Raw genomic sequence first — 27,946 nt, 5'->3', positions numbered from 1 at the left:
TGAAGGATCTCTCTACTTAAGTCCAAAAGATAAACGCGGAGGCCTAAATATTTTGAACTGGAGGTGTTCCCTTGTAAATTTATGATAGATGGACTCCTTGTGAGAGGAATGTATATAAACTGTACATTTATACCTGCTCATGTATGTCTCCAGAACAACTTCTGGAGGGGCAGGCTTCCCCCCTAAAGGAGTAAACTTGAGAGTCATTCGAAGCCGGCAGTATTTTCTCAATATTTCTCCTTTTTTCTCTCTTATGTTATTTGCTAGCAATAAAGGAATCCTCTGGGTTTAAGCCAAAGAAAAATCTGAAAGACAAGACCAGACTTTGAATCCCCTCCCCCCCTCACCAGTGCCCTTTTTTGGTTAGCTTTTTGATGAATGGCTATAATTTATTTCTATCACATTTAAATAAGTGCTGCTGCCTTGTCTGTTTAACTGGGCAGGCAGTGGGAACTGGTTTGTTTAGGAGGCAGTGGCTGAGACGCCCTGTCCAGGTGACAGAGGAGAGCAGAAAGAATCCAGACCGATTTGTATGCAGTATATTTTACTCCCATGAAATAAAACACATTTTTTTCATATTTGCTGAAAAGTAAAACAATAATATTGTACGAAATGTTATACACAGGGTAGGTTGTACATAGCAGTTTCAGAAACATCATTGCATCCACCAGAGAAACTATTCTAAAACTGATATTCACACATTTTTTATAATAATAATATGTTAGAAACATACAGTGTGGCATTTAGTATATACATTCCCTTGCTCGCAAGCGAAAAATCCTAATCGCTTCGGTATAACATGCTTTATTTTAAAGCCTAACCTTTAAAAACACTGTTGTGATATTACTAACAACTGCTTTTATAAAATTAATTTGACATTTCGATATATATACATCCTTTCAGTCATTTTAATGTTAACAATGCTAAACTTAAAAAATAACAAGCTTATAGTTATGTTAAAATGTCATATCCAGTCAGATACTTGTTTGTGTGTGTGTGTGTGTGTCCTTGCAACTGTTGGAAATACTTGTAGTCAAAGATAGCAGACAGTGAGGACATTCCTTTGAAATCAAAGGAGCGCTCTCTCTCCCCCTCTCTCTCTAATTCAGTGGTTTCCTTTTCTCATTATATCTTCTCTTGCGCTCCCTTTCTTTAGTGCCCACGGCCTTCTAGCGTAATTCCCAGTCTTTCACGGGCTGAGTCGTCAGCGCGCGGCGCGCGGTCCTAGCATCCCGGCGCTGCGGGCTCGGCTCACACGGGCCGATCCACCGCGTACTGGCAGGCGCTCAGGTTGGACGCTGGGTTTTGCACGCTGGCGTAGCCGAAGCTGGAGTGCTGCTTAGCTTTCAGTCTCAGGCTGGCCAGGCTCGAGTTACACGTGTCCCTGTACACGTACGGAGGAGTCGGCGGCGCGTAAGGACAGGCGGGCGTGGGCACCGCGGAATTCAGCGACGGGCTGCTCAGGTTGTTCAAGTTGTTCAGGCTGTTGAGGCTGGAGCCCGGGACTCCCGTCACGGCCGAGGGCACCATGCTGGACGACATACTCATGGACGAGATGGAGTTGGGCGGGGAGAACATGCTCTGAGACGACAGGGGGTTGACATTCATAGAGTTGAAGAAAGGGAAACTCTTGGTGGACAGCGAGGCCGACGTGAGGCCCTTGGCGGCCCAGTTGTTGTAGGAATAGCCCGGGTACATGTCGTCATAGGGCTGCATCAGCCCGTTGAACTGCGGCCCAAAGCCATTCTTGCACAGCTCGGCCTGCTGGTTGCGCTCCCTCTTTCTCCACTTGGCCCGGCGATTCTTGAACCAAACCTGGGGGCGGTGGGGGGCAAGGGAGCAAAACAGATGCCACAGCGCCGATTAGTCAAACCTGGATCGCGCACCCCCGTGACCCTGAGGCGCTGCCCTGCTTCTCTGCGCCGCCCCCCCACCCAAGCTGCCCCGGCCAGCCCTCGCTCGCCAGCCCTGCGCCTCCGCCGGGCGCGACAGGCGGGGCCGGTTCTGGCCTGTGAGCCTGGGCTCTGAGCTGCGCCACAAACCCCAGTCGGACGCCCGGCGGCCTGCGGGCCGCTTGATCACTCACCCAGACCCTGCTTCGTGTCCAAAAACACTTTGCAAAATAAACGAGGAACGGCCGGCTTTCCGCCCAGCTCTTCACCGGCTACCTTACAAACTCGCTTCCACTCCAAAGCCACAGACTCAGCGATGAGAACAAGGGGCTGGGAGGACCACCAGAAGACCTCTCTCTCTCTTTCTCTCTCTCTCTCTCTCTCCCCCACACAACAGCTCTTCCCTCCCCTTCTGGACCGCCACTGCCGCCCCCCCCCCCCCCCCGCAGTGTGCTCCTTGGACAGGGGTCTGGCTTCGACACCCTGGCTCGTCTAGAAAAACAACCAAATAAAAAGCAAAAAGATCACCTCCTCCTTAAACTCCACGAGCTTGGAATGTAGAGCCCCGGGAGCCCCGGACTGATCGGTCCACTGCTACCTTCCTCATCCCCCTCCGCCCACCTCAGGCCAGGCCGTCGCGCCTGGCGATGTTCCGAAAGGGCCCGGGCCCGTGGTTTGGCTCCGTAAGCGGCCGCCCGGGCCAGCCAAGCCCCCACCCGCGTCCGGTGGCCCCGCCACAACCCTGCTCTCAATCCACAACGGCCCGCCGGTCTCCCCAGACGGCGGCTTTTGTGTATTGGAGCGGGGCCTGGCCCGAGATCTCTCGAGCTGACACCGGTGATGTTTCACATTACACATCTCCGCCGGGCCCAGCCGCCTAATCCGCTTTTTTTTTTCCCCCTTTTTTCCTTTCATTCTCGATTTCCTTTTTATCCCCCTTCCTCTTTGCACCCGACTGCTATAAAAAGCACGCCTCACTCCCACTTGGCTGGATGAGCAGCCGCGCTGGAAGGAGGCAGCTGGAGGGAGCCAGAGCCCAGCGTGCCGACTGCAGGAAAGGGGTGAGGGGTGGGCGGCGGGGGGTGCGGAGTGGGGGGGAGGGGGGAGGGCTGCAGAAATTCTGGTGGGGTGGAAGGGCTTTTCTGAAGGATTTCAGAAAGCCCACGGATTGTATCTTTATTTTAATCACTTGCCATCTCCATCCTAGGCTGTCTAAACTTTGCCCCGGCAGAAGAGTACGTGCAAGGCCCGTGCCTCCGATGCTCGGGAAGCGAATGAAAGACTGACCTTGCGAAAAGCCACACGGCCCTGGCCCCCGCGCTGGCTCTGGGCGGTTAAACTAAAACCATCTCCATCTTCAGTCTGGCTCTTTTATCCACCAGCATAGCCTCATAACTCTGCGCAAACGCCGCTCAGAGGCAGTTCTTTCTGCTTTGGAAACACATTTCCTTCTTTATTCATCATCGTTGTTGCCTATTTTTTTCTTTTCTTCTTTTTTTTCCTTTTTGCTTCTCTTGCTCTAACTGGGGGCTTCGTTTTTCCACCGAGAGAGCTTTTATTTTTAAACAGCAACACCTCTGGATGCTGCTTTGTTCTGTTTTCCACTTCCAGAATCCAAACAAATTTGGAATTTTCCACCGACGAACATAAACTAGGATGTTACTACGGGGTCATTTATTTAAGTTTTTTTTTTTTTTGCCAATCCATAAAGTACAGATTTGCTACAAAGTTAAGGTAAGCGCTTTTTATAAAACTTATTATTGTTAGGAGGAGGGGGTGCACATATCAGTCTCCAAAGAGTTCAACTCTTGAGAGAAGATAAATAAACCAAACCGAAAAGTCTTTTTTTCTCCTTTTCCTTTCTACATAACCAGCAGAATAGTTGTGTACTGAAACTTTGCTTCCAGAGATCACAAAACCAGCGAATACGGTATAGGAGAGACCTAAATGTCTGGGGTGGGGGGGACCCAAAAAGCATGGAAGGAGCGCGAAATCAAGAAGCCCTGGACTTCCTGAGTTGCGCCAGGTTGGGCGCTAAAGTTTGCAGGGAGGGGTAACCCTAGGGCGTCTCTGGTGGGTTTTCCTTGTTAAAAACGCACAGGTCGGAGCCTGTTGGAGGCTCCCGGCCTGGGAGGGATTTTATTAGCGATCGTCTGGCGACTGCAAGCCGAGAACACAATGCCCTCTGCGGAGGAATGCCGGTGCGGCCCAGTTTCGGAGCTCGCGGGAGCGCGGGGCGCCGAGCTGGGGCTGCTCCGGCCGCCTGCGCCAGGCTGCCAGCTCGGCCTCAGAAGGGGGAGCCGCCACTTCGTCATCCCGGCCGCCGCGAGGCCTTCTGCCTTGGCAAGGCTGCTCCCGGGCGGCGCTGCCTTCCACAAGCACTCCTTGGTCTACACGGCCTGCACCTCCACAACGACCTCCCGCCAGCCCTCCCAGGCTCCGTGGTGCCTCCTACCCGGACTCGGGCTTCTGTAAGGTTGGTCCACACGGCGATTTCCTCGCGCGTGGACATGTCCGGGTAGCGGTTCCTCTGGAAAGTGGCCTCCAGCTCCTGCAGCTGCTGGCTGGTAAAGTGAGTTCTCTGCCGCCGTTGCCGCTTCTTCTTGGACGGGTCCTCGGCGCCCACGTCCTCATTCTTCCCCTGCTGGCTCTTGTCTTTCTCTGAAAATGAAACACACCAAGGTTCCCATCAGCACGCCCACCTGAAACCCACCAACCCCAGCCGGCCCCAGCGCCGGCGCCTCCGGCAGAGCGGGCAGAGCGGCCCGAGCGCGCGCGCGCCAGCCCAGGCCGCGGAGCGCGGCGCCTGCGGGGCGCGCAGAAGGAAGAGTGGGTGTGTGCGCCCCGTCTCTCCCCTCCCCCAGCGCCGCACGTTTTATTTACATGTTTATCGCTCTGCGGCGGCACGTTCATTTTTACGGCCTGCGCTTTCAAGTGTATTTATATACCTCTGAGCACACACCAAATCTCCCGGGACACGCACACGCGCTACAGACCCCCCTCGTTGAAAGCTCAGATTTCGCTGTGGTTTGGGAAGGCTGGGAAAAGTAGATGTTTGGGATTCCCCCAAACTCGCCAGTTCCTTAGATTAAAAAAAGAAGAAGAAGAGGGAAAAGAAAAATGCCTCTGTGCGGACGGCATTTCCAAGTAGTTTTCCAAATACTTTTCTAACGAGCGGAGCTCCCCAGATCAGCAAGCTGAGCCGAGAGCAGTGGCAGAAGCGGGGCGGCCTCTGAGCGTGCTCCGATCGCGATGCTGGGCAGTTGTGACCCAGGAAATAGAAGGGAGGCGAGGGTGGGAACTGAGAGGGAGGCAGAACTGCTGGCGCCGCTCGCGCCCACTCGCGCCAGGCCGATCGCGGGCGGACGGAACGCACGCGGGGTCGGCAGAACCCGAGCTCCCGGAAGTTCTGCGGAGGACGAGCGGAACGACCACTCCCGCCACGCCTACCCCAGGAGGGGCCCGACTTCCTCGGGGGCGAGACGGGCCGGGCGGCGCCGGGCGGCTGAGCCGGAGTGTCCGCGGGGCGGCGCGGCGCCTTACCTGCGGCCTCGGGGCTGGAGGTGTCGGAGATGGTGTGCACCTCCAGCCTGTGCTTGGAGGCGTCCAGGGAGCGGGGCTGACCAGGAGCCAGGACCGAAGCCATGGCTGTCGGAGGGGGATGGTGACAGGAGGAAGATGAGGAGGCGGCCGACAGCTTGGTCCCCGCTGCTCGGTGCTCCAAGTGCAGCGGGCCTTTCATGCAGTTCATGGACGAGGCAGCGCGCAGCCCTGCCGAGTCCTGGGCTGCCGCCCCGCCGAGCCCCCGTGGCCGCCGCTGCCCGCTCTGGGTCGCGCTTTAGGCGCGGAGTTTCCCGGCGGTGGCGGCCGCGGGCAGAGCCAGGGGACGCAACCCCCGCCGAGTCCTTGAGCCAAGCCGCCCCCGTCTCCTCCGGAAGGCTCCGGCGAAAAAGTCCGGCGGCCGAAAGTCAGCGGGCGAACGGAGACATGGGGATGTGGCCGGGAGGGCAGCGCTCTCAGCGTCCTTAGGGAGCCGGCTTCCAAGCTCCGAAGCGAAAGGCGAGTGGGTCGAGACCCCCTTCTCCCCACCCTCCCTCCCCCACGTACCCCTCCAATAAGGAAAGCTAACGCCGGTCGCGCTCTGCCCGCCCCCCGCGCGCAGCCCTGACGGCGAAGTGTCAAGAGTGACAGGGACAGGTAGCTGATATTAGATTCCCCGCGCCGGCGGCGGCGGCGGCGGCGTCGCGGGCCTCGGAGCGCACCCTCCGCAGGGCGCACACGCACACCCCCTCGGCGTCGAGCTGGAGCCCTGCCCCGCCGCAGCTCAGCTCCAGGCACCCGGGCGAGCGACGGACCACATCTGCGGCTCCACGCTTCCCTGTGGGCCTAACATCTTAAAACCAGAGGCGGGCTTCCTGGTGCCGAGACGTCACTCGGTCGCGGCCCTCCCCAGCCCTCTCCGCCTCCACCTCCTCCCAGACCCTTCGCCGGGCCCGACTGACGTGGCTTCGCACCAATCAGCAGGCCCAGAGCCGCGCCGGAGGGACTGTCCCATCTGCGCCTATCAGCAGAGAGGGGCCGGACTAATCGCTCGTGGTGCCCACCGGGTCTACACGGGCAAGCTCTCGGGAATTCTACTCCCGCCCGACCAAAGGTGATCCGACTTTTAGTTCGGACAGGGAGATGCAGAGATGAGGCTAGGATTAACGGGCTAGGAAGAAGGGAGCGGAAAGATCGAGGGCTGAAAGGTACAGGAGTCAACAAGCCACCACCACCACCACCCCCTTTGTGTCTCCCTTCATCCATTTCCAATTGAGAGCTCCCTCCCTCTCCCCCATATAGAAAGGAGAGCTGCTACTTAAAACTAGAAAATTAAAAAAAAAATCAAATCACCTCTCCGATTTAAATTTTCCAAACAGTCTGTCAAGTGAATGCTGCGCTGGTCTGAAAAAAGTTTTAGTTTAATTGCGAAGAAGACAGAGCCCTAAAAAGGCAGGCTAATAAATTAGAAATCGAGAAGCAAATGGACCCGTCAAAAGAAAATTACCTTGACTTTAAACGAACAACTGTTTGGTGGTTCAGTCTGGATTTATACAAGAATAAAAGTCGCTTCAGATCACGTCTTCTGTAATGCTTATTAGTCCCCAGACAGAAAACACACAATAGAATGGAAACCCTAACCCAGCGTTTTCAAAATGCTGAAAGCTTATCCATTCTACTTAACGTTGATTAAGACACATATCCTAGATCTTTCAAATTCCTTGTACACTGTATTAAGCTCGTCCTAACCCGGGAGAGCCACGCTTTAAATTTGACTCTCTTGTTTACTTTATTATCAATCAGATTCAAATCCATAAAGCCTGCAGAATCAACAACCTTGAGCTAATTATATATAAAATATGCTTTAATGAATTTCCATACAATTAAGAATGTTGCCAAATAACCAATTTCAAGGATAATTTTTAACAGTCATTTTCTTTTCCTGGGGAGCTCAAGGCTGTCTTGAATCGTTAAAAGTCCAAGCAGGCAGAAGCCGTAGGGTGTGGGCTACAGGGAAAAGCTTAGTGGAGCACTCAGCTAGGAAAAGCAAAGCCTTATTCATTTACATGAAACAACAACAACAACAAATCACCTTGGGGGACGTTGGCTCACTACAGCCCGATTCTCACGGAAATTTAATTTCCAAAGAAATGAAAGAAAGCCAAAGGTATTTGAAATAATTTTTGAAAGACCTTTTGTCCTCCAGCTGAGGTCCGCGGGGAGAGCACAGGCTAATCTCTGGGTTTCGGCATTGGTGATCGCTGTATTGTGGAGTTAGTGTTATCATCCCTGACTGTGTTATTTGTTTGACATTACAGTCAATGATTTGCAACAGCAGTACGAGGTATCTGCAGAAAACTCCATCCTTGTCCTTGCTCTCAAGATTGGGAAACTTACTTAGTTTGCAAGGGTGAAGCAGATTCCAAATATGTTTACAACCTACATGTCCCCTTCCCCTGCCCCTCCGCCCTGCTCCCCCAAAATCCTATCCACAATTCCTTTCCCAGTTTAGGTACACTTGAGAGCAGTCTGAGGAACCAAATGAGAATGGTTTTTCACTTGCTGACCACCAACATCTAGTCACTTTAAGAAGAAATTAACTAATAGAACTTTCTTCCTCATAAAGTTTAAATTGGTGTTTCTGGGTTTAACCTTTTATTCCACTTTACTCCATTCCCCACCCCCCACCCCCATACACACCTGCTCAGAGCAGAGCACGTCCCTATGTGACAGGTCTGCATTAGCCGAGGCTGATACATCCAGCTATATTAGGTCCTGAAATCTTATCACTAAATTATACATATTACACCAGCAGCCTATTGGTAAAGAAGGTTAAATTAATTTACATTCTGCTCATTATCTGGCGCTTAAATGACGCATTTTATCCCTGAGATTTGGCAGAGAATCTCTCTTCCAGACCCCACAGCATTTCACGGAAGACAATGCACTTAGATTTGTAGTGGTTTTTAATCTGATAAGACTCTAATTTGCTTAAGTCTTTTAAATAAGGGTTTTAAATGTTTCTAGCCGTTTTTCTTATTGAATTTCCTCTAATTCCCCCAAGATCATAAAGTATATGTGTAAAGTAAATATTTCCTCCCATTGCACTGCCAGCCGATGGATGACCTATAACTAAGTCAATACGAATTCAGCTCTTTTCTGCCCAAAGTGTTTACTAATCATATTCTAGTTTCTTCTTTTAAACCTCAGCCATAGCTGTAAGTGCCCACAATACTGTGCCCCTTAAAGCTTCATTTCAGGAGACGCCATCACATCAAGGATAAAAATTCCCATCTGTAGTGACCAGACCACTTTCCTGGTTTCTTCAAGACTGAAACCTGGAACTGCAAGGCTATTATGGAAGCTTGGGGTGTTTTTTTGAGTCTTTACTCTGGAAAGCTGAGAAACGCGGCAGAGCCATGTAGATTTCTAAGCCCATCTCTCATTTTGATTTAAATTCTGGCGGTTCTGCCTGACTGATGGAGCTTTCCCCATGGCAAATACACATGTATGATACACACCCAGCCTCCAAAGTGGGTGAAAAACCCAAGAGTAAGTGACAGCTCCTCATGATGCCAAAGTATGGGTAATGTTGGAAGTGCTGCTAATCTGCCGGCAGCCTAGAAGCCCAAACTAATAAGGAATCTTAAATTGTATGGATCCATTGAAATCTAGAGAAAAACAGAGACAAAACAGCTAGAGAATGCTGGTTAAAGTAAAAACTATATACAGCCGAATATATGGATTCCCAATCTCTTTACCTATCCCCCCAGCTCTCTAAACAGCTGACTCAAAATGAGGATTTTCTTTGCATTTTTTCCAGCCAGAGTTTCCACCTTTTCCTAATCTCATCATCACTTTACCTTCTTGCCCAGCTCCAAGTGAGGACCCTGGAGGTTGGCAGGAGAACACCCATGTGAAGCCTAGGTTAGGGAGACCAAGACACGCTTGTAAATGAAAATTCTGTTACGGTGCCAGGCAATTTGGGAGATTTAATCTACACAAGATCTGAGCACAAGTAGGGGTGGCAGAGGTGAGGAAAGAGGTTGGAAGTCAAGAAAGTGTATGCATTTTTTGAATACAGCGCTTCTATGACCTCCGGCTGGATTCTTCTGGGTTGGTTCTAAAAAGCACGGAGACTGCACCTGGGAAACTTTCACTCCAGCCGGGACTAGATGAGTGTGGTCTGTGCTCCTCGGTCTACGTGGCCAAGGAAAGGAAGCCCAGTGTTGAGGTTTTGAGTCTAGGAGACATGGTGTGTAGTCTCAATTGGCTTTAATAGGTTGTTCTTTCAAAGAAAGACCCTCCAGGAAGGAAATGTGCATGACGTGGGGTCAGGTTTTAGCTCATATTTGCCACCTATGACCAGCCTTAAAGTCTTATTTAATTTCACACTCTTTAGTGTTAGTTGCAAAGTGCCTCTGGCCATCGCGGGGAGCGCTGGGTTAGGTTGCAATGTTAAACTGGCTCTGGGCTGGGACCCAACCAAGCGATCCCCACTTTTGGAAAGAATCTGTCCTCTGAGTTCATCCAGAAGATGGCTCAATTAGAGGTCTCCCTGAGCTGCCATGGAGGGGCAGGTGTCCTCCCAGGCCCAGGCCAGCTCAAGGACGAAGACCGCCCCGGACTCAGCTCCCAGTCACGTGTTGGACGTGAGCGTGAGTGAGTGAGTTTGTGTGTGTGTGTGTGTGTGTAAAGCTCAGAGGTCAGGTGGAGACCTTGCACCCTGCCCAGCAGTAGCCCTTCCTCCCCTCTTTCCACTGCCTGGCTTTTCTTTGCACGGCAAACCAAGCTGGAAAATGGTCCCCATAGCCACAAAACCGTCCCAGACGTCCAAAACGTTGCTGTGGCTGATTTTTTCCCATTCCCCAAATGGAATTTTTAAAAGTGCTGGTTTGTTAAAGGGGTGGATCTTTTCAAAATCGGAAGTCTGTAGATACACTGATCTTTGCAAATGGTGCCCATGTTTCTGTCCCATAAGCTCTGCTCACTCAAACTCTGGAGGTTTGGCATCACTGGTTGGGGGAGGGATCATCCAAGGGCACTGGGAAGTATAGGAAGAGAAAGCGAGAAGGACTAGAATCGCTAAAGCAGCAAGTCCTTAATGCCTGCTCTCATTTGCGCGGGGCGGGGGGGGGGGCCCTGCAGATTTACTAGGCGCTCATCGAAGTGTTCATTTAATCTCTGAAAAGCAACTATTCATGTAACTAAGTAAGAGAGAACGGTGTAGTGCAAACATGGAAAGAGGGACACACACACCATTCACACACGCACAGATAAACATAGATATCCAAGCTCAAAGGGAAGAAAGTGGCAATGGGATAACTGAAGTCACTAAAAAAAAAAAAAAAAAAAGAAAACCAACAGTTGGATAAAATTACTGCTCTCTTTCTCCTTTTCTTCTCTCCAGCTCATGTACATCTCCCTTTTCTACTTCTCTTGCTCTTCTTTCTTTCTGTTTTCTCTCTCCCAGACATGCTGGTAGCTAACATTCAGCATTAGTTGTCATGGTGACCATAAATCACATAAATCCAAAAATACCCACCTATAATCTGAGATGAAGCTTTTATTTCCCTAGCGAAATAATATTTTAAAAGCTGTCAGCTGACAAAAAGAAAAAAAAAAGGGAACCCACCTCATTGTAGTAACCCAGGTAATATATTACTTCTAAAGGTTTAAATTAAAATGTCAGCCTGTTAAAAACATGCTTGGAGAATCTTGGGCACTCTTCGTGTCAAATCCTCACAAAGAAGTTGACTCCATCGCTTGTGGTCACTCTTTCACCCACGCTCTCAGTCTTTCCGTTAATGTCCCCCTCCCAACCAGCCCAAGTCCTCATGGACTCTGTGCATTGGATGGTGAAAGAAAGGAGACTCCTCTTGGATCAGGGATCTGTGGCTGAGCCTTGGGGGGGATCTCATGTGCTCCCTGTTATTCATTCATTTCCCCAAGTGAAAGATGTGAGTCTTAGGGGGAAAGGTGCTGGTGAGGATCCCAGTGGAGGGGTGAGAGGAGGCATCCTAGAAGTGTTAGGGAGAACATCAGAGCAGAAGGAGGGAAAAATGGAGACTGGAGCTGAGTGGCCAGGTGCTGTGGTTAAGTCTAGCTCTGAAATGGTTGGCCACATTCTTCCACTTCTTTCACTGCTGCGGGAGAAAACTTTCCCAGTGGGAGAGCCTGGGGGTGGGGATGCGACTGCAGTTGGGCCTTTTGTCTTCTACCTTGGGCTTGTTGTCTTTTGCCTCTCTTGGATTATTGGGTATTCGCCTAGATGAAGAGCCATTAATTACCCATTCAGTCAATATTAGGAAGACGACAAAGCTTTTTACATAGGATTAAGAAGACATCAGATTGTTCCATTAGTATATTCCTGCTCACGAATAAGCTTTCGTTATACATTTCCTTTTCCCCCGAGTCGCTCTAACCACTGCTGCATGTATTAACAGCCGGCGGCGTGAAACAGCAGCCCGCGCAGCCCTAGGAAACTTTGCGCACGCAGCGGCGTGTCGGTAGAGAGGAGCGGGACCGATAGAGACCGCCTTGGCGGGCGGGCTCCGAGGGAATGACCCCCTTTGAACCACGGGTACAATCTCGCCTGCTGGGGAGAGCGTGCGAAGCCTACAGGTAGCTTCAGCCGGTAAACTGCAGGTGTGATGGCGGTGAGGGGAGGGTGGGGTTGGAGAACAGAAAATGGACAACTTTCTTTACTCAACTCCCCTCTTTTTTTCCCTCCAGCATCCTGGCCCTTTTGCCAAACGCATGCCCTTTGCTCCTGGCCAATGTCAGAGCCCTCTGCTCTCTTAGCCATCACCTTCTTTCTGGCCACCCTCAAGGGTTCAGGGCCAGGAGAGCCGTGCCCGCGCACCACCATTTTGCATTTTGCTAGAGACGGTGCTGATGTCGCTGGTATCTGTGTTAGCTTTAAAGTAGCTTCATTATTTGCTTTGGGGGGGGGGGTTACATTAGGAGTCCACGTACTATGTGCTTGGCAAACATTTGCAGATCGAATGACTGTGGGGAGGGTGGTGGCTGCGGACGCCGAGGAGGCTGGAGTTAACCCGGGTCCTCGGAAGGTGACAAGGTGCTCCCAGTGAGGGCCAGCCAGCGCACCCCTGAGATGGGAGTTGAACACTGTCACTCGGCATTTTGTTAAAGTGATTTCCAGGGAGTGGCGTTGCTGGGGGAGGCCGGGCCGGGTACCGGAGTACCAGAGACCCCTGCCAGGATGCAGGGCCAGGCCGCGGGGTCTAAGGGGCTACTGCACTGTCCGCTTTCAGCCCTGAACCCAGAGGCGCCGCCCCCAACTTTTAGAGTCACAGATAGGGGAGGGTCAAGGCCTTTTTTTTTTTTTTTTTAATTCCACAAAAATTGAGAATCCTTGCTGGACTCCTAGAGCAAGAAGAGCGCTGGGCCTCTGTTCTGGGCGCTTAATGCCTTGTTTCCTGGGTGTAGTCACTTAGCTTGCTAACTTTTCTTCTCTCTCCGCTCGCCATTCCTCTGAAAACCCTCTCTCCATCGTCGCCCCAAGCTCCCTCCCATGTAGGGGTTTGTGCCAGCCTAGGGGTGGTGGTAGGGAGGAGGGTCCGCCTAGTGAGTCGGAAGGGGAAGGGGACTCGGCTGAGTAGGGGAGCAGACACGGTCCTCTTCTACTGATTTTTGGCCTTTAAAAAGGACAAGGTCGTTTGGGGGCAAGGGGGAAGGGTAGGAGAGTGTCAATAATAGGACATCACTATTCCGTATCCATGGATAATACAACATCACTATCATTTCTCCAAACACAGCACCTCTTGTAAGCATTTTCGTTGTTACAAGCAAAGAAAAATTGGGGGGGGGGATGGGGACCCACAGCAGATAAACCGTTTTGCCTTAAAACCAGGCCACGGTCAAAGGGTTACAGGGTCCCTGAATTAACCGGTAGTCAGCAAAGGGTGTTCTGGCCAGCTCCCCTCTGAGTGCTACAGCTTTGCCCTCCCGTGCGACTAGTCTGCCAGCTCTCCCAAAGCCAGTAAGACCAAGATCTTCAGCATTTCTTCCCATCCCAGCGCCCGCCTCTTAACCCGCGGCGTTAAGCTGGCCTGGACACCCGTTTTTCTCTCTGGTTCACAAGATAGAGAAAAGGTGTTGTCAGCACAGGGGGAACGAGCCGCTCGCGCGCACGAAAATAATGCGGGCCTGGAGGTACTGCAGACAATCGCTTCTTCCGTCCGGTCTTGGCTACTCATGCAAAGCGAACGCCCAGCGTGACCGGCGGGGACAGGACTCCTCGCGGCCGCTTCCTTCCTGCCCACCTAGGCTGCCTCCATTCTACCCTGGGCTTCTCCCCATGCCCCCGCCGAGCTCTCGGGGGCGGCCTCCTGTGCTCCGACTGTCCGGTGCGGGGAGGGGGCCCCTCGCCTCTCCCCGGCTCCCAGATCGGGGAGCAGCAGCAGCCTGGGCCCGCCCCGTGCGAAGCCATACTAGGGGAGCTGCCCTCGGCCACCAGGAGCTCGGGCCGAGCCCGTCCCAAGCGTTCTCCCCGGGAGTCTTCGCTACTCTTGATTTTTAACCATATCTCAAACATTCTCCAGTCTAATAATTTATTTTTACGACCGATTATCAAACAGAAGAAGAATTTAACGCAATCTTAATGACAGAAATCACCCGACGTTATCTCTGCTTTGCCCCCAGTTAACTCCACGGGGTTAATCCCAGACAAGTGAGCGTTTAACCGGCCCAGCAGGACGACCCGCGGGCGGTGAGCCTCCACGTCGCTTTAGCCATTTTCGATCAACAAACGACTTTTTTCTCTCGGATTCACGGGAAAGCCAGAATTCGGGGCCTTTGTTTTTCTTTTTAGTAACGCAGTTTGTGTACTGGGCGGAGGATGGGGGAGCAAACCGCCGCCCTCCGATAGCCGGTACAGCTGTATCCTTGCACTTTAATCCGGAAGGAGGGGGTTAGGGGCCCGAAGGCTGTGGGGGGCGTTATCTCCTCAGCTATCAAAGGTCAACAACCTCCTAAGGCTAGGCACTTACTTAGGAGGGAACCTGGAAACCCCGAAGAGAAACGGCGCGTTGGAGTTTTTCACGTATTCCCAAAGAAAGGCTTCCCTCGCCCCACCCCACCTCCATCTCTTACGCGCGCGCGAGCGCACACACACACACACACACACACACCCCACCCCCAACACACACACCCCACTAAAGCACAAGTGTCAATCCACCAAAGGCCCACACAGTGGGTTGGGGATGCTTTAACTTTTTATACAAGCCTGCAGGCTTTTTACAGCAATGGCCCCGATTCGTCCAAGGTGAAAACAGCCAATCAAGCAACGACGCCGGCACAACCCGAGACCTGGCGAGCAGCAGCACAACAGGCACAGGTTCGCGTCAACAGGGGAGCACACTCCATTCCACCCTAGCGTCAGCACCACCGCCCCTCCCCCTCCTCCACCCTCTCGGCGCCCTCAACCCGCAGAGGCGCACCTTCGCCAAAACAACTCTCCAGGGCTCGCCTCCCGCCAGCACAACTACGCACCGCAAGGCTGGGTGGGGCGTAGGGCTGAGAGCCCAAGGGTCCGGGAGGACCCCGGTGGTACTGCGCGCAGTGGGCCACGGTGAGCGACAGAGGTCGCTGTTGGACCACTTTTGTATGCCGGCTGGAGGCGCAAGAGGTAGGCTGGGGCGTGCGCCGGGGACCAGACCACAGGGAGAGAGCCAGAGGGAGAGGCGCTGGGTCTCAGGAGTGCAATATAATTTGGGGGAAAGGAATTACTGTCCCCGGGACGGCTGCTTCCCGTCCCACCCAGAGGCCAGGCGTCCAAGTTCAAGCCGAAGGCGCGCGGAAGCTGGCGGCCTCGTCTGCGTGCGCTTCCCCTGAGGCCCAGAGTCTCGGGGGCGGCTGCCCAGCGCGCGGCCTGAGCTTCCCTCCCCGGCCTTACCATTGGCGCCGGGATGCTGCCGCGGGAAGAGCTTGCTGCTGGCTGCCTCTTTGCGGCTCTCGGGAGAGTCTGTGAACTCGACCTTTTGGATTTCGGAGTCTTTGGAGAAGAGGCATTCAATGGCCGCGGGCTGCACGCCTGGGCCGCGCCCGCGCCCGCCCCACGTGCGGTGGAGAAGGACGCCCGGGAGAGAGGCCGAAAGGAGCCGGGGACAGGGTTGGGGGTGGGGGTGGTGGACGAGGCAGGACGGAGAAGAAAGGGACAAAGAGCAAAGACCCAGTTAGAGGAAAGGGCTAGCGGCACTTCCATACCCTGGAACCTGTGGCAGCCCCGCGCTGGGCTGCGGAGTCTGCGCGCCTGCCGGCTGCCGGCGCCTGCAGCTGGGAGGAGGGCATCAGGGCCTTGGGCGCGCCGGACACCGCTGCCACCTGGTCCACCGCCCCCGGACGCGGAGAGGCCGCGGGCGTCCAGGTCCTGATGGCTTTCCTGCCCGGGTTGGCCCCTCGGCGATCATCCCCGGGCCTTGCCAAAGGGTCGGTGCCCCCTCGCCGCCCTTGCGTGGCGCCGTCGCCTGCCCGGTGACCCGGCCAGGAGAAGCGGGCTCTTACCTAGTTGCACACACGCGGACACCAGTTTGCGGCAGTTGGTCTCCATTCCCCGCTATCTGCAAACCAGAAGAGAGGGAGAGTTGTGAGCGGCGGCGGCCGACGGGCGCACAGGGCTCTGAGGCGCGACCTCTGGAGCGGTCCACGTCTACACTAGCTATTAGGCGCCTACTGGGTACGAGGTTGCAGGCGTGTTTCTCGGAGTGACAGCCTCTGGTTGTCCAGCACCACCTCCGCTTGGGTCTGAGGCCCAGGACCTCTGAATATGTACCTGGAAGGGGTCTCTGACTCCAGAGTTGCAGCCAATAGGCCCGCGGGCTCGAGGCCCGGGAACCAGCGAATTCTGGGAAGACGTGGCACCACGCGGGAGCGCGTCGGAGCACGAGGGCCACTTCAGCCCATACACAGTTCGAGGCGGACTCTTTTCTTTGGGGACATGTGTGCACAGGCCACCATCCAGCACGGGGGTCGGTCCGTCAGTTGGCGGTCGGAAAACAGTGAAAGCACGCCCCGAGACAAAGTGCCCCAATCCTGGGCGTCATTTTTCCTCGGTTTTCGGGAATTCTGCAAGTAAGGGGCTCTTAGCCTAGGGTCTTCAGAGGGTACCAACTTCGGGTCTCTCACTTTTCCATATTTAGCCACACTTTCCCCTGGAGATACTCACCCGGCCATTTATTTACGCTAAAGTATGATTTAAGATCGCAGAGCAGCCGGACTAGACGGGGCGAGACTTAGGAGAGCGAGGCAAGCGTTCGCGGAGGGCTTCCTGCCCGCCCGAGAAGGAGCGAGAAGGACCTCAGGGTGGGGGTGGAGGACTGCTCTCCCAGGTCTCTCCCCCCTTCCCTCCCGCGCGAGTAAATCGTTTTCAAATTTCCAACCACAACGCAGCGAACCCAGTGTTCAGCGCGCGCCCCCTTCTCCGCCACAGGCGAAGCTGGAATGGTGGGTGGCGCGGGGCTCGATCCGCTGGCGGTGGTGGGGGTAGGGGGTGGGGAGAAGAGAGGCGGTTGCTTTAAAAACACAAGAAAATAAGTCCTGGGCTCCGCAGATCTTTTCGGAGCTCGGCATCGGGCCCTCTCTACGCTAACCAGGGTGGGTGCGGCGGCGACCCGAGGGTCCACTTCGCGCGCGCCCAGGACTGGGGGTGGGAGCAGGCGTTGCCGGGGTGGTGCAGGGGCAGAGGCGGGGCAGGGCGCTGAGGGCCTGGCTCTGCCCTGAGACGCACTGCCCCGGCTTCTCAGCTTCCGCTGCCCGGCCCCCAGCCTCGGGCCAAGGTCGCGAAGTCTAGAGGAGGGGCGCGGTGGTGTGGAGGCCCTAGGGTGGGGACTGCCAGGCGGTCTCTCCACCGCCCGCGAGGACGCGGGCAGGGACTCTGCCGATCCTTGTGGGCCCGTGGGCCCAGAAGTAGCAGTTTGGCGACTCCAGATTTAGTGATTCTGCAGTAAAATCACAGGATTAGTCCCTGATTGAGATGTCTGTTCGTGAGATATTACAAAATTCATTATCACAGCTTTCTACTAACTCGATATGAAGTAACACAGATGGGATTTTATTAGTCCAGACTTCAAATGTTTACTTATGATAATTTCAGAGGAAATTTGCATGTCATCATCATTTCGATAATCTTTTTTTTTTTTTTTTGGTATGTCTGAACTGGCTGCATTATTAGCCAGTAGCCAGCGCATTGCAGATGGTAACTGCAACTAGGTTTTTATTTTATTTTATTTTAATTTTTAAAGACAGAAATATACAGAAGATAAAGGGTCGCTGAGTATAAAGTCAGTCAATTATTACACATTCTCCCCTGCATGCTGTCCCTACAGGCTTCAGTACTGAAGACCAAACAAAGCCACACAAAACAAAATTTCAGAAACTCACACGGCTGTGCTCCAAGGACTGGCAAAGAAGGTCAAGGCGTGTTTCTTTGCTCATGCCAACATGCCCCTGTGATTTCGGAATTTATTTTGCAGTCTCAATGGGCCCCTAGACCTGCATTTTGTGTTTCTTATAATGACCAGGCCTACTAGACAGATTTAGTCTAAGTAAGTGGGGAAGTTCAGTTTTTAAAAAGGGACCCTCAATTCCTGCCTGAGATCCTGAAACTTGCCCTGCTAAGACAAGTCCTGTGTGATGACAAATGTGGCTGCCAGGTTTTGGGGCTGACTTCGATGGCTAACCTCACAAATTGAGACGTGGGACTTTTCCTGACGAGAGGTTGTTCTCACCCCAGAAGTTTCTGTCCTGGCTGGAATGTATAAGCCAAGCGATCTCATTTTGGCCAACTTGAGTTTTAGATTGTGACCACACTCAAAAGCACTACACAGCTAATGGAGTACCAGGAACCGCACTGGCAAGGCAGGCAGGCAAGCCTGAAGACACAAAACAATTTGCTTACAAAATAGTTTTCTGGAGATTGCCACAAGACTGAAATTGCAGGAAAATATATCGTTCTAATAATTCCAAACCCTTTCCCATTTCTCTCCTGCCATGTACGTTGCTGCCCCGTAGCAAAATCCTTAATGGAAAGTTTAAAAATAAACAGCATGAGAACATATGTTTTAAATAAAGTCAATTGGTGCGATTAGCCAGTAAATTAATTTGTAGTGGGTAATCGTTTAAGAAAAATAAAATACAGCTTAATGCAGTCTGTATTTTACCATGTGTAAGTGTTCTTTTAAACCAATTACTGGAGATGCTGCAGGAACATTTGAAGACAAACATGCTCAACTTAAGGAACAAAGCACCTGAATCATTCGAGTGTAGTTTTGCTGAGGTAAAGCAATGCATTCCATAAATGAAAGCAGCTATTGGATTTTTAGGGAAAGTTTGATTATTGGAACCTTTCATGCTTATTTTATGTTGCATCAGCAGAATCCCTCAGTTTGTTTTGCTTTTGTGTTTTGTTTCTTTACCATGATTGGTATTTGGATTTTTGGCTGGATTATCCCCCTGGAATGATAGGTCCTGTGTCTAAAGCATCTTTAATTCTGATTAATGGTCTAAAAGGCATGCAAGGAAATCCCTCTAGAGCAAATTAATTTTTCAGAAAAATATTTTCGCGTGTGGATTTCTGTTATTTTAATTCGTAATAGTAAAAGTTTTTCTGCATTCAGTTTACCTGAGTAGTACATAATTTTCGCACAAAAAGAGTAAAGATAGTCAAACCACCCTACTATAGTTTGCTTTCTGAATTGCCTAGGAGAGAAAGATGATTACGTTCAAGTGAACGGAGGAACGGATTTCTCAGGTTTAGAGTTGCAATTTTCTCTTAGTCGCCGGTTGAAAAACAGCCCTCTCCCCTGCATCCATTTAAAATGTATCTCCTGAAGTGCAAGACTGGAGTTGACCGGTGATCAATTTAAAGGATTTATAATCCGCAGTAATTGTGTGAGCTTGGCATCCAGGCCTGACTCCCAGGTAATTCGCTAGGGCCTAAGAGGTCGCTAACTGCCAGTTAAGATGGAATCTCTGTTTCCAGTGGGTAATAATGGGAAAGGGGCTAATCTTCCAGTAGCTGAAACTTCGTCCCCGGCCCTTTATCTGGAGCATGCTAATCCTCAGCCTGAAGATTCGTCCCTGCCGTGCTGGCACTGAGATTTCCGGGAAGGTACCTCGTTTTCAATGCCAGCGGTGGTCTGGCTTCCCACTCGACTTCAGCACCGCGTAGACTGCCAGTGTCTGCGACTGGGGCCCGAAAGGACCAGGGCTTTGCAAGGTCTGCTTGCCAACTGCGTTACTTTGGGGTGGGGGAAACTCAGCCCCGAGAGCCACAAATCACCTACGATGAAGATTCTCCGAAGTGGAACAAATTTCCAGACTCGCATTATCTCACATCCCTACGGGAGAGAGATGGCCTCCACTTACCAGCTACCGGGAGCGCGCTGCTGCCTCCGCGTCCCACCGCTTCCCAGGCGGCTTCCAGCAAGCCGAGGCTCGGGCTGCACCGCCAGCGCCCACCAGCCGGGCCCGGGAGGACGGCGGGGCTCCCGAGGGTGCCAAGTGCGTGCCAAGAGAGTCCACGAGTGCGCGGGGGGCCTCCGAAGTCTAGCCGTCACTGGCAGTTTCTTTCTGCTCCTCTCCGGCTTTCTCGCTCGGTCTCGCACTCGCTCTCCCCTCCCTCCCTCTCATCCCTCTCTCTTTCCCTCGGCTCCGACTCCGTGTGGGGAGTGACGTGACGTCAGCAGAGATTCCACCAAACTCCACTGCACAGTGGCGCGCGGGCGGGCGGCCGAGCCCGGCTGCGCGGCGTGCGATCCAGGAGCGAGCACAGCGCTAGGGCGAGCGCGGGGGGAGCGCGCAGGGGCGCCGAGAGGCGAGGCAGGGGAGGGCCGCGCACGGCCGCCGGCCCCGGAGTCGCGAGTCGGAGAGGCAGCCCCGGTGGGGCGCTTAGACAGGAGCCGACTGTGCCGCAGGAGCACGCGGGAGCACCGTGGAAAGGAGGACAGAAAGAGAGGACGGGGTGGAGGGGGAGAGAAAGGAATCCGCGCCAAACTGGGAGCCCTAAGAAATCAGAGTGGGGAGCCCCAGGCCGCCGGGAGTCGGGATCTTACTCCTGGGAGCAGATCAGGGCGGGGTGGGACGAGGGGACAGGGACAAGTGGCCCAGGAAATGGAACAAAGGACAGGGTGTGCACGGAGTTGTTTGGGGCGAGGCGAGCGGAGTGTGGGGGTGAGAGTGAGTGTGCGACCTCTCCCCAGGCCCGCATGGGGGAGGGAAGAGGTCACAGCCGGGAAGGCCCTGGGAGGGAGGGGAAGTGAGGGGCTGAAGGAGGGCGGCAGTGGGGGTGGACAGAGTCGGGGTGAGTAGAAATCTGGAAAGATGTGCAGTGCGAGGCGGAGAGGCGGGCGGGCCACGACCCAGGACGGTAGAGCCAGACCAGGCAGCGGGCGAAGGCCAGCATGCTCGGCCCAGCGCGGCCAGCACACCGCGCCCGAGGTCTAGGCGGGTGGGACCAGGCGCTCTGCGGTCGCAAGTGGGCACGGCCAAGGTCTGACCAGGCAGTGGTCACGAAGGGATTGCGCTGGACAAGGCTCGGACGCTCGTAGCGTCTAGAGTTTCCTCTGCTGTGTCTACACTCAACAAGTTCACCCTGGGTCACGGATATCTCATTTTTTAAAATGACGAGGTTAAGGTTCCTGGCGAGGATGGTATTAAATTGCAAGGGATGGAGGTGGGGGAAGGGGACGAAGCTTCCCTCCAGTCCACATTTGCTCCTCAAAGCCAAGAGTGTGTGAAGTTAGCGGGGCCATTCTCACGCGCCAAGTATGCCCTACTTCTGAACTCTGGTTTTGCGGGCTCGCGACTGGAGCAAGCCGCGTATTTTGGTAGCGAGCAGGATATTTTGGCTGTGTCCCGCATTTGGGTGGAAGAGCTATAAATACAATGTGCTTTGGAGGACCAGGTGCGAAGGTTTCTGCGAGGCAGATGGGACAGAGTTCCCTCAACGCCAAGGACGTCCAGTTAATGTGTGTTTTCGAGAGGTGTCAGAGAACAGCCCGGGTTGGGGGTGGGGTGGGGTGGGGGCCTCGGTTAGGACTAAAAACTCAGTTGGGCCCACTATTAAAGAGACCTCTTCGTGGGTCCTCAGTGGAGAATACAATTCCCCCTGGAAGTTGACTCGCTCTTCCTAAATCAGTATAGCGATGCACGCAATTTTAGGAAAATAGGGTGACTCGCCCGGAATATTTGCGAGACTTAACATAGGTATGCACCATTGAAGGAGCTTGCTGTTCAAAATCAGCCTTGGGTCACCACACAGGTGCTAGGCTTTCTCTGTATTTGGGGGTTGTCTGAAACATGTTATGTGTTTTCTTGAATTACTCCGTGTTTTGAATTCATTTGAGTTAGCAGTAAAAACAGGCAAACAAACTCGCTCAATTTGTTTTGAGTGCTAAATCCCTTCACTTTGAAATAGCTAACAGTCGACAGATGGACTCATTTTATGGAAATGGTTAGTCTCTTCAGCCACGAAGAAAACCGTGGAGGGATCTACATTTTAAGCCATTCCTCACCTCCTTGGAACATCCATGAACACTCAAAACTGTCCCCCCCCCCCGTGGAAACCTAAAGCAGTGTGCTCACGGGGAGAGAAAGGAGGGGAAAACGTCCACGAGCTGTTTTTAATTTTTATTTCCTCTCTGTCTCTGATAATTTTTATTTCTGGTTTTTGAAATCCTCCCCAGCGGCCCCCCCCCCCAAAAAAAAAATCGGATTTCGACGACCAGTCCTACTACTGAGCTCCAGTCATTGCAGCCCGGAAAACATAGTTCGAGAAAGACATTTTCATCTCTGCCTATCAACGATTTTTGCTGCCTCCCCACCCCCTGGGTAATGGGTTAATGTGCCCCCTCCCCCCCTTTCATTTTATAGAGATTAAGAAGTGCTCCTAGTACAACAGCCTCGTCTGCAGTTGGTGGCGAGGATGCGGGATCTCACGGAGAAGTAGGAAGAGAGAGGACCAAAGACAGGAAGACTCCGAGACGCGCCGAGAGACCTGGGGACTGGGACGGTCGCTGCGCTGGCGAGAGACGCGCGGCTGTGCGCGTGCAGCTCCCCTCCCCCCTTCCCCGCCCCCTTGCAGGATTCCGAGGTCTGCAGACCAGGGCTGAGACGGAGGGTCTCCGGGAAGCTCACGTTCCCCTTGCCCCCCTTCTGTCTGGAGTCTGGCCCGACCGGGCCTGGTTAACCCCAGTCCCGGCTGCAGCAGACACCGCGCTGAGCTTTTGGGTCCTCGCCTCGCCCAGCGCCAGTGCAGCTGAAGTGAGCAGCTGGTGGGAAATGCAAATGGCTCCTGGAGAAATAGAAGATCCAGAATGATTCTCATTCCCTCCTCGAGTGTGTGGAAGGAGCTGGACATACGTTTCACGCTCCTAATCCTTCTTTTACATTTTTAGTCATACTCCTATTAAACAACTAATTAATGCCCAGATTCACCAGGGAAAACATTAGGCATGCAACGCAGAGACAGGGTGCTGGGGGGCTGCACACCACCGAGCTGATTTAAGACGTGGATTTCAGGCTTTTCCCTCGTCGTGGCGGTAATGGAAGAGTGGGCCGTGGCGATTGTATTTAGATTCCGATTACTACTTCCAATTAGAAGGGGGTGGAGGGAGCGTCCAAGCAAAGCAAGCAATTCCCTGCGCTGCAGATGTAAACAAGATTGTAGCATCAAAGGTACCAGCTCCTTAAGGGCCAGATCGCCTGGGCTGGGAAGGGGGGCTGGGGTGGGGTGGGGTGGGAGACACTGACTTACGTATCTGTGAATTTCAAGGATGTTACACTTTTACATAAACAACTCCAGTATGGATCCCTCCCGGTAATCTCTAGTAAATCCCACTGTTCTTGAATATCTTTAATTTTTTTTCCCCTCCTTGAACTCGCTCTCCAAAATTTTGCTTTTCCAAGAGAATACCCTTCCAGTACACCAGTACATTAGGTCAGTTCCTTCAGGCATTCCTTCTGACTTTTCCATTATTTGATTTATTTAATGTGCTGGGGTACAGAGAATTGAACATGACCAGAAAAACCAAGCATAGCAAGAGCTGTCCTGGCTAACTGGGAGCAGAGAATTGGTGATGAGGTTTTGACTTGTACTCCTCCCTAGAGTATTTTGAAGCAAGTGACAAAACTGTTAGAGCAAGAATCAAACTGAGAAGCCGGGAGAGGACAAAACAGTTGTGATCGGAGTGGGACAAAACCAAGGACAAACATAGGGCGACCTCCAGCAGCTCCCTCTCACACTGGAGTCAGGATTGGGGAAACGTACAGTTTTATTCTAGAGCCTGCTGTGACGGGCTCCGTGCTACCATTTACTTTCTTCACTTTGGATTATGATCTCAACCCTGGCAAGCAATTTGCCCAGCTCCTTATCTGACAACAAGCGAGTATGTAAATACCAATGGCTGGCGATGTTTAACTGCTGCAAACATTATTGATTTGTTGGCTGTTCTAAATTTTCTTCCCAATCCTGATCTTCTTTTCGAATTGTCTATTCAGGGGGTTTGATCTGTGTCTCCGATGCTACAATACAATAATTGTTTTTTTAAGGCATTTAAGATGAACGATTGATTTGCATATAAATTAAAATTACTATGCGTTGCCTATTCCGGTGTTTTATAATCATCTCGAAATTAGTGCTTAACCACTTGAGCTAAAGAATATATAAATGTCTGTATTGACTCACTAATGAATTACCTAATTAAAACGTCCGATCCTGCCGGACGCTGGAAAGATTGTTAAATCACGGCATTTTAGGGGAGGATTGTATATTGGAAGGATAGACCAGGATCTGGACCGCAGGACGAGGTCTTTCCCCCTAGATTGTTAATGATTTGGGTGTTGTTTGTAAATAAATTAAGGGGAGCGCCCTGACGGCCGCGGTCGCTGAAGCCCTTTGCTCTGATACGGATCTTACAGTTCTAACCCAGAAACGCTAAACCCCGAGAGACTCGGGGTCAGCCCGCGAGGTGCATGGTCCCGCGGGCCGCCAGGCCACGTTCCCTTCTCTCCTGCCCCGCGGGTTGGCTGGAGAGCTGCGGCAGCGCTCAGTCCGCGCAAAGCGAGAGCTGGAAGCGGAACCGACTTTTAATGGATATGCTAACTGAGCATTTACCTTCGTCCTGAGAATAGGAATAAAAGGTAGCGCTTCTGAAGAGAGGCGGTGCAAAGGCACGCTAAGAGTTCAGAAAAGGCTGGCGGCGGGAAATCTGTAGCCTGGGGGCTAGCCAGCATTCCCTTTCATTTCAAGCACTTATTGATTTGCTGTTGTCATCTTTGGCGACGCAGAAGGACACTTGAAAGAATTTCTGATGGAGCTCTGATCTGAGGAAGGAGGTGACCTGCCTAGGCTCCCACCAAATTCTTAATTACCACATCAACTGATTTTTTTTTTTATTCCCCATCCCACAGGCTTCCCCCATAGCAACCGAGTTTGCTTTTTCTGAACTTTTTAATTATTCAGAAACTCCCTTACCTCTCAGTGGCTTCGCCTCCGTAGCAGGTTTTCTATTTCAACCTTTCCCCCTCGTTTCCGTGGTAGGGCCTGTGTATTGATCCCTCTGACCTTTGACACAGCTGGGCCCTCCGAAATCTCTCAATCTTTTCAGATTTGAGGATGGGAGGCTCCACCCTCTCCCCTGCGTGCACGCGCTGCGAGATAGGAAGACCCGAACAGACTGCCCTCAAACTCAGCGGATTTCACAGATGTTCCCTTGGCAGCTCATCTCTTGAAATCTGAAATGCCTGCCTGATTTCAACGCGGATACCACTCTGTCTCGCTCTTTCTTTTCCAGGGCAGCTTGAACATGTGCATAAGTGTGTCCGAAACATCTCCACCCACATGCTTTCCCAACTCATAAATCAAGAGGAACTAATGCCACAGATTGGGATATAGGTTGCATCCGGAATCACAGCCCTCGATTTCAGGATCCCGCAATCAGCTCAACCATGTATACCCTGAGAGAGTCATTCTAAGCTGGATGACCCTGGGCCCCAGCATTCTTAGATAACAGGTAAAGCCACAGTAAAGAAGAATAATTTCAGGATCAATTCATTAAACACAGATTACATTTTGGAGTTTTTGCTTTAGTATGTGCAGAAGTAGACAGGAAAGGGGCCGGTGCTGTGGCGCAGCGGGTTAACGCCCTGGCTTGAAGTGCCAGCATCCCATATGGGCACCGGTACTAGTCCTGGCTGCTCTTCTTCCGATCCAGCTCTCTGCTATGACCTGGGAAAGCAGTAGAGGATGGCCCAAGTCCTTGGGCCCCTCACCCTCGTGGGAGACCTGGAAAAAGCTCCTGGTTCCTGGCTTCATATTGGCACAGCTCTGGCCGTTGTGGCCAATTGGGGAGTGAACCACCGGATGGAAGACCTCTCTCTCTCTCTGTGTGTGTAATTCAGACCTTCAAATAAATAAATAAATGAATCATTTTTAAAAAAGAATTAGACAGGAAAGTATATGTCAGCATGGCTATTGATATTAGAGAGGACAGATTCCTTGGACTCATCTGTGGGAAGAAGATCCCCAAAGTCTAGAACTTTTGTTATTTTAACTTCCTTTATAACTGTGGGGATGAATAAGAGATAAACTGCTTTATCTATTTAATTTACATTGACTACTCTGAGTTTCCATTAAAAGCAGCTAAAATGAATGTTTTTTCTCTGATGCCAAGTTTAGAAAATGAAGCCATGGAGACACTCTAAATGGGATGTCTTTTGGGTGGACCATTCTTGTATGCTCAGGAACATACTATGTTGGCTAGACTGTTGGCTAAGGCTTGCAAGTGCTCACCAGGCCTGACATCATTGCTTGGGTCCATGTTCATTACAGATAAATTCAATTACTATGCTGATTTTGGAATAGACTGTTCTGCCAGAAAACTCTCCAAATTGGTGTTCGAATAACAAAAATCTTTAGCTTAATTTTAAACCAAGTCCCCCAGTTTTATGCTCTCAGAATTCCCATTTTAATTGCTGTAAGGATAGCTTGCATTGCTATTTGAATTCCTTTCACTCCTTCTGGATTCCAAAGAGGACACCACCATTACCACCCGCTTCAACACCAAAATCTAAAAGCTAAGATTTTTTTTTAGATTTATTTATTTACTCGAAAGTCAGAGTTACACAGAGAGAAGGAGAGGCAGAGAGAGAGAGAGAGGTCTTTCATTCGCTGGTGCACTCCCAAATTGGCTGCAACAGCCGGAGCTGTACCGATCCGATGCCAGGAGCCAGGAGCTTCTTCTGGGTCTCTCGTGGAGATGCAGGGCCCCAAGGACTTGGGCCATCCTCTACTGCTTTCCCAGGCCTTAGCAGAGAGCTGGATGGGAAGTGGAGCAGCCAGGAAATGAACTAGCACCCATATGGAATGCTAGCATTGCAGGCAGCAGCTTTACCTGCTGTGCCACTGTGCTGGCCCCAAGATATTTTTTTATGTGTGTGTAAGAACTGATACTTGAAGGGCTTTGGACTTTCTTACCATCATCCTACCCATGTGATGCTTTTTATATTTTCTTAGAGTTTCTAGCAAGAGTTTGTAGCAGCTGGAGCAATTCCTCTCTAGAAAGACATCCTCTTTGATGGACACTCAGGTCTCTGCTTCAACCATCTTTTGTAGCTGTTGGGCTCTTAGTTATCATAATCTCAGTGTTTAGGCTTTGATGTATTTAAGTGAAAGCAGATCTGATAGGAAGCTGTGTCAGCCAAGGAGAGCTGGGGACAATAAAGACCCAAAAGAGCTCGAATCCAGACGTGTTTAAAAGGCTTCCACTGTACAACGTGTGGCAGTGTTTCCTGCTCTCCTGGCTTTCTAATTGGAGTTTCGTGGGGACCATGAGAGAAAGCCTTTGGCTAAGGAGGTGTGATACAGCCCGAGCATTAGAACTAATCATAATTGTTGAGGACAAAATGAAGTCAGGAAACCTTTTATATACAAAATGGATCTAGTGATTCAAATTAGTAATAACGATAATAGCCAATATTTGTAGGGTGCTTAGCTTCTTTAGCTATTGTGCTAAACACAGTTATATTGATCATCACATTTATTCCTTATGACAACACTACAAGGTAGGTACTGTCATTTTACAGGTTTAGAGTGATTATATCACTTGTCCAAGACCAGCCAGCTAGTAGGAGAACCAGCTTATAACCACTGGAGCCCCGTGGGTAGGAAATTTACTCAGGTCATGTGATCAGTAAGTGGTACAGTGAAGATTTAAATTGTCCAACTCCAAAGTCCAAAATATTGGCTCATCCTCTGAGCTAATGGAAACCAGAACTGGAAGGCCAGAATCCTCTTGTGGAATGGCAAGCATTTAGACTGGAGGCTGCGGTACTAGTATCTCATATCTGAGGGCCCGGATTCAGTACCAGGCTCTGGCTCCTGACTCTAGCTTCCTGCTAGTGCAAACCCTGGGAGGCAGTGGTGATGGCTCAAATACTTGTGTTCCTGTCACCCATGTGGGAGACCTGGATTGTGTTTCAGGTATTTGAGAAGT

The 27,946-nt window shown here is 51.8% G+C and overlaps 1 protein-coding gene and 1 long non-coding RNA gene across 5 annotated transcripts; one reads left to right on the top strand and one right to left on the bottom strand.

The window, feature by feature from the left end:
* Window positions 1-527: 527 nt before the first annotated feature.
* On the bottom strand, window positions 528-25,189 carry PITX2 (paired like homeodomain 2). 4 transcript variants are annotated; one of them, XM_051820095.2, is made up of 4 exons: window positions 24,928-25,189; window positions 15,960-16,015; window positions 4,348-4,553; window positions 528-1,815 (listed from the first exon to the last, which is right to left on the bottom strand). In XM_051820095.2, exons 2-4 carry the CDS (start codon window positions 16,003-16,005, stop codon window positions 1,252-1,254), a joined length of 816 nt encoding a protein of 271 aa, XP_051676055.1. In that variant the 5' UTR covers window positions 16,006-16,015; window positions 24,928-25,189; the 3' UTR covers window positions 528-1,251. The 4 variants fall into 4 exon arrangements, with proteins under 4 accessions (XP_051676055.1, XP_017202835.1, XP_069903847.1 ...); XM_017347346.3 differs by lacking the exon at window positions 24,928-25,189 and adding an exon at window positions 19,821-20,263; XM_070047746.1 differs by lacking the exon at window positions 24,928-25,189 and adding an exon at window positions 16,621-17,150.
* On the top strand, window positions 2,630-3,734 carry LOC138843512 (uncharacterized). Its single transcript, XR_011378307.1, has 2 exons — window positions 2,630-2,953; window positions 3,100-3,734. It is a non-coding gene; the product is annotated as an uncharacterized lncRNA (long non-coding RNA).
* Window positions 25,190-27,946: the final 2,757 nt, after the last annotated feature.

This window comes from Oryctolagus cuniculus, chromosome 8, assembly GCF_964237555.1.
Source record: "Oryctolagus cuniculus chromosome 8, mOryCun1.1, whole genome shotgun sequence".
In the NCBI taxonomy this organism is placed as follows: Eukaryota; Metazoa; Chordata; class Mammalia; order Lagomorpha; family Leporidae; genus Oryctolagus; species Oryctolagus cuniculus.
The sequence above is the reverse complement of the archived record's forward strand: the minus strand, read 5'-3'. Positions and strand labels throughout refer to the sequence as shown.